Source organism: Dipodomys merriami, unplaced genomic scaffold (assembly GCF_024711535.1).
Source record: "Dipodomys merriami isolate MVZ:Mamm:240054 unplaced genomic scaffold, mDipMer1.0.p SCAF_71, whole genome shotgun sequence".
NCBI lineage: Eukaryota > Metazoa > Chordata > Mammalia > Rodentia > Heteromyidae > Dipodomys > Dipodomys merriami.
This window is the reverse complement of record NW_027206302.1, coordinates 1,342,378-1,350,702: the sequence shown is the minus strand read 5'-3', so window position 1 is coordinate 1,350,702 and position 8,325 is coordinate 1,342,378. Positions and strand designations below refer to the sequence as shown.

Genomic DNA, 8,325 nt, shown 5'->3' with positions numbered 1-8,325 from the left:
GGGAGCCTCAAAGGGACAAACAGCCCACCTGGCACGAAACGCGTTCTCACCCCCCCCCCCTTCCAGATACTCCGCCCAGAGCACGCCGGAGGCGTGCGCTTAAAGAGACAGCCAGTATAGGGGAAGAGCAGGGTTGGGCGGAGGTGGCTCTCACCTATAACTACTCCCTGGAAGTAGACCTCTGAGGACCCCGTGAGCAGAAAATGCCAAGTAAAAGCACAAGGCTTCTGGGCGCTTGGAGGCTCACGCCTGTAACCCTAGCTACTCAGGAGGCTGAGATCTGAGGATCAAGGTTCGAAGCCAGCCTCGGCAAAAATATCCCAGTGAGACTCTTACCTCCAGTTAACCAACAAAACCAGATGTAGAGCTGTGGCTTAGGGACAGGGCCCAGGCCCGAGTTCAAGCCCCAGTACTCAGCATAAAAAGGAAAAGCGAACAAAACATGGTTGAAGGGGAAAATGGAATGGATAAATATTAAGGACACTTCAGCACATCGAATTCTCAGCTGTTTTAGCTATTTCCTCCGGAGAGCCCTCGTTCCTCAGAAATGTACTCCTTTCATAACTAAAGCCAATCACAGACTGTGTGAATGTAAATAATAATCTGAAAGGGGAAGTGACTTGCTCAAAGCCATAGAGATAAGGGAAGAAGACAACCTAGGTTTGTTGTTGTTTTTTGGTTGATCTTGGGGCTTGAATTTGGCCTGGGTGCGGTCACTGAGCTCTTTAGTTCAGGTAGAGTGCTCTACCACTTGAGTCACAGAGCCACTTCTGGTTTTCTGGTGGTTTATTTATTTGTCAGTTGTGGGGCCTGAACTCAGGGCCTGGACACTGTCCCTCAGCTCTTCAGCTCAAGGCTAGTGCTCCAGCACCTGAGCCACAGCGCCACTTCCAGCTTTTTCTGCTTATGTGGTGCTGGGGAATCAAACCCAGGGTCTAATGAATGCAAGGCAAGCACTTTACCAGTGAGCCACCTTCCCAGCCCCTCTGATGGTTTATTGGAGGTAAGAGTCTCACAGGCTTTCCTGTCCAGGCTGGCTTTGAACCACAATCTTCAGATTTCAGCCCCCTGAGTAGCTAGGATTACAGGCATGAGCCACCAGCTTCTAGCTTTATTTATTTATTTATTTTTGTGGTGGGGCCTGAACTCTGGGCCTGGGCGCTGCCCCTCAGCTCTTCAGCTCAAGGTGAGCACTCCACCACTTGAGCCACAGAATCACTTCTGGCTTTTTCTGCTTATGTGGTGCTGAGGAATTGAAACCAGGGACTCATGCATGCAAGGCAAGCAAGAGTGCCACCTTGCCACTGAACCGCCTTTCCAGCCTCTTGTTGTTGTGTTTTGTTGTTTTTGTCCTGGGGCTTGACTTAGGGATTGGGGGTGCTCCCTGAGCCTCTCTACTTTCAAGGCTGAGCCACAGCACCACTTCTGGCTTTTTCTGAGTAGTTTATTGGAGGTAAGTCTCACAGACTTTCCTACTCTTAGAACCGTGATTCTCGGATCTCAGCCTCTTGAGTAGCTAAGGTTACAGGCGTGAGCCATCAGTACGAGGCTTAACCTAGGTTTTCTGCCTGGATCTACCTCCAAAACCCTAGGGGAGACTGCAATGATTTTCCCCCCCATTTTCCAAGCCCCAAACAGGGTCTATATTTATTCTAGGCTGACCTTGAACTGAATTTCTTTTGCAACGACTGCCACTGGTGGCTCATGCCTGTAATCCTAGCTACTCAAGAGGCTGAGATCTGAGGATCGTGGTTCAAAGCCAGCCCAGGCAGGAAAGTCTGTGAGACTCTTATCTCCAATTAACCACCAGAAAACTGGAAGTGAAACTGTGACTCAGTGGTAGATCACTTGCCTTGAGCTGAAGAGCTCAGAGATAGGGTTCAGGATCAGAGTTCAAGCCCCATGACCAACCAAAAAACCCAAAAAGATTGTTTTGCCTTAGTCTTTCAATGCTGGGACTATAGGTATGCAACACCACCACTCATTACTCCTCCTATGTCCTTGAAAGTAGAAACCTTAAGGGCTGGGAAGGTGGCTCAGTGGTAGAGCGCTTGCCTTGCATGCTCGAGGCCCTGGGTTCGATTCCTTAGCACCACATAAGCAAAAAGAAAAAAGCCGGAAGTGGCGCTGTGGCTCAAGTGGTAGAGCACTAGCCTTGAGCTGAAGAGCTGAGGGACAGTGCCCAGGCCCAGAGTTCAGGCCCCACGACCGGACCCAAAAAAAAAAAAAAATAGAAACCTTAAATCTATAACCCTTCTATTCAGGATGCTGAAATTTGAGGATCTCTAAGCCAGCCTGGGCAGGAAAGTCTGAGACTCTTTCTTTTTTCTTTTTGTCGGTTGTGGGGCTTGAACTCTGGGTCTGGGTGCTGTACCTAGGCAATTCAGCTCAAGGCAAACACTCTACCACTTGAGCTACAGAGTCACTTCTGATTTTCTGGTGGTTTATTGGAGATAAGAGTTTTATGGACTTTCCTGCCTGGGCTGGCTTTGAACCTGGATCCTCAGATCTCAGCCTCCTGAATAGCTAGGATTACAGGTGTGAGCCACTGGTGCCTGGCTGAGACTCTTCTAACCATCAAAAGCTAGAAGTAGAGCTATGGTTCAAGTGGTACATCACTAACCTTGAGTGAAAAAAGCTCAGGGACAGCAGCCAAGTCCTGAGTTCAAGCCCCAGGAATGGTGCACAGAGAAGTAAAAACCTTTTAGTATCACTCTTTTACTGAGCAACTTCCCATAGCCTGCTCTTAGTTAATGCCCCAACATTTTAATCATTTTCAAAAAATGGTTCTTAGTAGCTTCTTGGGCCTCTTTCCACTGGGCAATCCAAGCTAGGACCATATTTGGGGAACCACTTTTTCCAATAATGCTCCTGTCTTGTGTCTTTACATGCTACTTTTGATTGGAATGAAGTATCTTTCCTATCTCCCTGGGCATGTGGTGAACTATATACTCCTCCCCACCCCTTTGGTGTCAATCCTGGGCCTTGAACTCAGGTGCTATCCCTGAGGTTCTTTTTTTTTTTTTTTTTTCCCTTAAGGCTAGTGCCCTACCACTTGAGCCACAGTTCCACTTCTGGTTTTTTGGTGGTTAATAGGAAATGAGACTTAAGGACTTTCCTGTTTGGGCAGGCTCTTTGAACTGCAGTCCTCAGCTCTCAGCCTCCTGAGTAGCTAGGATTATAGGCGTTAGTCACTGGCACTCAACTGGATTGTCTTTTAAATGAATAATTCATGTGTTACTCTTAATTGTCTAATAAGGAATGTCTATTTCTCCATGTCCTCTAAGGAAGGGATAGAGTCTTTCTAGCACAGTGCTTGCCTAGAGGTACTGACCTAAACCACATGGAAGTGTTCCATCTATCATTGAGCTTATCTCTGTGGCCTGCAATTATTAGGGGATAAAAAAATATAAAGTGAATGGCTGACTCCTTTCTTTTCTACGGTCTGTGAACTCTCCATCCTGGGCCTACAGGAGCCTAGATGACCCTCCAAGTAGCTTTGTTTCCTCTCTAGCAGTGGCCCCATTTACATTCCCTCCCTAAAATCATTGTCCCACACCTTCCAGCATCTGCTTTGTCATCCTCCCTCTTTTTTATCCTTCCTGCTTCTCCTCTCCAAATATACCATGTGGTAACATATGTGCCCTTTTCTCTCACTGGAATCTTTCTCTTCTTACCCCCCTATTACCCCTATTTGGGACGATCTTCTCCTCCAAGAAGCCTAGAGAGTACTAACATTCTCTCCCGTTACTACTCTACCTTGTAACTAACTGTTCTGCACATCTGGTATAGAATTGCTCCTGTGTTTAGGCATCCACACTATCTACAAAGGTATCTGACACAAAGCAAGATTGCAATGTCGGCATGCTGAATCAAGACATCACATTCTAATAGGTCAGTAGTATCATCTTTCAGAGATACTCAGTTTTGGAATGGTAACATACTTTCTAGATGTAATACACTATAGTTCTTTAAGCTTCAGTTTGTCAACTGTAGAGTGATGAAATACACCTTCTAGGGTCATCACAGAAGTCAGATCAACAAATCCTGAAATCTACCCAGAACAACAGGTGGTACGCAGTGAGCATTACTTAGCCGTGGTGATCACAGCTACCATGGCCTCTGATGTTTGATCTCTTGTTAATTGGAGAAGACAGAGCCCACAGAAGCCCCAACAGCTAAATGCAGAGCTTCCCAGCCCAGAATCCCATACCTCTGACTCTGGTGCACAAGCCAGAACAGGGAAAGAACCACAGGACACAGGCTTGTTGGGAGTATAAAAATAGGACTTTTTTTCTCTTATCACATCAATTATCAAAGAAAAAAAAACAATATGTAACAAAAATACAAAGCTCTGTTTTTTTTTTTTGTTTTTGTTTTTTGTCTGTTTTTGTTTTTTTTCTAACCCTCACCCAACCTGCCCCAACTGCCCCTTTGCCAGCGATCCCCTGGCTGAAGCCTGGAACTGTCCCTGGGATTCCCTGGGGCTCAGGAGAACCGGTGGTCCAGATCTCTCTGGGGGCTGGCAGAGTACGAGTAGGCTTTGCCCAATACCAGGCGGTCTCGCAGCAGCTTGAAGAAGGCATAGTAGTTGCTGAAAAGGATCAAGGCCAGGGAGATGGTCTGGTGCCACTTTTCAGAGGACATTAAGGAGTATAGCTGGTAGACAATGACCGCGCCCTCCAGCAGCAGGAGGATGTTGAGGATCCGCAGAGGTTTGCTGAAAAAGAACTACCCAGGAAAGGGTAGGCATGGACCAGAAGGTATGCTCCAGAAAACTGCCTCTTCCATTGGGGATGGGTAGGCCAGAGGTCAGTGAAGGGGACAAGGACTTGGGGCCCCATGCAGACTTGGGAAGGGAGAAAGACTTTGCAGAATCTGGAGGGGACTTTGCCACCTCCTTTATCTTTCCTCTGGGCAAAGGTGCTGCTTCTACACAAGGCATTAAGATACTGTTCAACTTCTATCTCCTCCAGAAAGACATTCCTGAGAGGTCTACTTGTGCTTTCAAACTCTTTTTCTGTACTAAAATCATCTTCTCTATATGTAATCCTTTTAGGTATCATTGGGCCTGAACATATTCAAATCTTTTTGTTTCTTGTAAGGCTAGGAATTGAACCTGGGGCCTTAATGTATAAGACAACTACTATTATATTTATTATATTATTGTATTGTTATATCCACTGCACAAATTACAATCTTATGGCACTGGCACAGAGATTTATTTATTTTGAGGTGCTGGAGATCAAAAGCATGTGAAGTTATTATAGACTCTACAGCTTGAGAACCTACTACTTCCCAACTAGACTGGACATTTTCAAGGTACTCTTTTGTGAGGTTTTAGAACAAGGTATAGTATAGAACTAAAGAAAAATGTTCTGCTAAGTTAAGAGTGCTAAATTTCTAGGGATCTCAGTTTTACAGAGGCCAAGTTTCCTAAACCTTAAGAACTGCTTAAGAGGATGGAAGGAGGGGTGGCAGAATATGGGAGACCAGGATGTTAGATTCAGCTCTGCACTAACATGGTACAAGACTCTGAGTTGGGGCTGGGAAGGTGGCTCAGTGGTAGAGTGCTTGCCTTGCATGCTTGAGGCCCTGGGTTCGATTCCTCAGCACCACATAAGCAAAAAAGAAAAGCCGGAAGTGGCGCTGTGACTCAAGTGGTAGAGCGCTAGCCTTGAGCTGAATTGCTGAGGGACCACGCCCAGGCCCAGAGTTCAGGCCCCACGACCTGACCCGAAAAAAACAAAAACACAAGACTCTGAGTAGTCTCCTCCCTTTCTAGGTCTCAGATTTCTCAACTGCAAAATGAAGGTATGAGCCCAGACCAGTGATTTCTCAAAGTGTGATCCTTTGAGCTCCAGGTACCACGTGGTCCCTTAGGAGCATCACTGAGGCGAGTGGGAAGTAAAGGGACTTCCAACCCTGTCAAGTAGAGCAGTACCATGAACGGGGCGGTGGGGGGGGGGATGGGAGGGGTGTTTTGATATAAATAAAATGGAGGCAGACTAGTAAGTAAGTAGTCCAGTTGGTTTTGCACAGCCCTTTACCATAGTGCTGAGTCTTATGTTGTTACCATTAGTCCCCAGCTTTCCTAACAAGACACCTTTGAATAAGTTAAACTTTGTAAGCCAGTTGCAATATTTGAAAACAGAGACAGTTCTATTTCCCTCATGCACAAGTTCTAGGGGAGAAAAGTATATTGGAAGTGCTTAGCACAATGCCTGGCACACAGCAAGGAAAGATGATTATTATTTTCACCACCATGAGCTTCCATCCACTATTCTGAAAGATCCATTACTAAATGAGCCTTAGTGAAGCTGTCCTTGTGCTGGATGTGGGCACTGTCTTCCTTAGAGTTTGAGAAATAAGGCAAATAGCTTATTTTGAGGTGACATCATCTTCTGCTGACCCCACCTGCCCTTCCCACCCTCTTTGTCAGGGATGGAGACTCACGTGGAATCGGAAGTGGGAGACATCAGAAGGGATGGCCACATTGTAGTGGCCCACTGCTTTGTAGACATTCTTGCTATGCTTCACCAGCACACCCTGTGGCCACATGCACTCTTCAGTCCACCTGGAGGCACAGTCAAAGAGGAGCCTTTATTTCGAGATCACACATGAAAAGGCATACCAGAAGATTGGGCATAGGGTGATCACCAGTGGTCTACTTTCATTTATATTGCTTAATATACAGTAATTTTCCTTTGCTACCTCCCTTGCATGATGGGATAAGAACAATGAGAAATTCACAGTACTAGGAATCAAAAAGTCTAAGGCTGAAAGACTATCAAGAAAACACTTAGGGCCAGGTGCCGGTGGCTCATGCCTGTAATCCTAGCTACTCAGGAGGCTGAGATCTGAGAATCAAGGTTCAAAGCCAGCCCGGGCAGGAAAGTCCATGAAACTCTTATCTCCAATAAACCACCAGAAAACCAGAAGTGGTGCTGTAGCTCAAGTGGTAGAGTACTAGCCTTGAGCTGAAGAGCTGAGGGACAGCGCTCAAGCCCAGAGTTCAAGCCCCACGACTGACAAAAAATAAATAAATAAATAAGAAAAGAAAACACTTAGGGACTGAGAATGTGGCTTAGTGGTGGAATACTTGCCAGCATGCACAAAACCCTGGGTTTGATTCCTCAGTACCACATAAACATAAAAAGCTGGAAGTGGCACTGTGGCTCAAGCAGTAGAATGCTAGACTTGAGCAAAAGCTCAGGGACACTGCCCAGGCCCTGAGTTCAAGCCCTAGGACTGGCAAAAAAAAAAAAAAAGCAAGAAAGAAAGAAAAAAGAAGGAAAACAAAATACTTTTAGCTGGGTGCTGGTGGCTCATGGCTGTAATCCTAGCTTCTTAGGAGGCTGAGATCTGAGGATCATGGTTGAAAGCCAGCCTGGGCAGTAAGGTCCATGAGACTTATTTCCAATTAAATATAAAAAAAGCTAGAAGTAGAGATGTGGCTCAAGTGGTAGAGCACTAGCCTTGAGCACAAATGTTCAGCAACAGTACCCAGGCCCAGAGTTCAAGCCCCAGGACTGGGAAAAGGACAAAGAAAGGAAGAAAAGGAGGAAAAGGAGGAAGGAAATTCTTTACCCTCTCTGGATGCATTTGCTTCATCTGGTCTCATCTCTAACCTCAAATCTGTCTGTGATACAGCTGCCAGGGTGGTTGCATAAGATACTAGGCTGAATTTGACTATGCTCTGCTTAAAATGGACTGAAGGATCTCTAGTATCTCTGGATTTGGCAAGGCCTCCGAGGTCCTGCATGGCCTCCCATGATGCCTACCATATAGCTCATGCACAGGCTCTGGGAGCTGTTCAGTTTTTCCAGCATACTGTACTGGTCATTCTCTGCATAAGCTGCCCCTTCAACTGGACTGACCTTCCTGATGCCTTATTCTCTGGCAAGCTCTTAAAGAGCTTCCGGTCTAATGAAGGAGAAAAATTATTACAGGCAGAAAATTTAGTCTAACCTGGGGCAAAGAATACTTTGATGAAGAGCTGCAGAAATTTTAGGCACCAAAAAGGAATGATCCAATCTGAAGGAAGGATAGCCCAGGACCCCAGGGTTCCTGAGCACAGTGATTTCCACTCTAGGTACAGTATTAGCTGGCAGCTAGGCTTCTTTTGCTTCATTCATCCTATTTGTGAACATGGCTATTACCCCCACTAGCTGACTTTCTCATTGGTGATTTCCTCTCTGTGGCCCTCCTTCCCTGGGCAGGGTTCATTATCAACCAATTAGAGCATGATATCCAGGCACAGATCAGTGTTTCTAAAATACATCTGGTGTATACCCTCCATAGTTCAAAGTCCTTTAATGTTCT

The 8,325-nt window shown here is 46.0% G+C and overlaps 1 protein-coding gene across 7 annotated transcripts in view; it reads right to left on the bottom strand.

The window, feature by feature from the left end:
- Positions 1 to 4,265: 4,265 nt before the first annotated feature.
- Positions 4,266 to 8,325, bottom strand: part of Tmem39b (transmembrane protein 39B) — a 29,230-nt gene continuing 25,170 nt past the window's right edge. For all 7 annotated transcript variants that reach the window (XM_070008995.1, XM_070008994.1, XM_070009000.1 and 4 more), the window contains 2 exons: positions 6,457 to 6,577; positions 4,266 to 4,731 (listed from right to left, as the gene is read on the bottom strand). In XM_070008995.1, the coding sequence (XP_069865096.1) occupies positions 4,489 to 4,731; positions 6,457 to 6,577 (364 nt within the window). In that variant the 3' untranslated portion in view covers positions 4,266 to 4,488. The remainder of the gene's footprint in view (positions 4,732 to 6,456; positions 6,578 to 8,325) is intronic.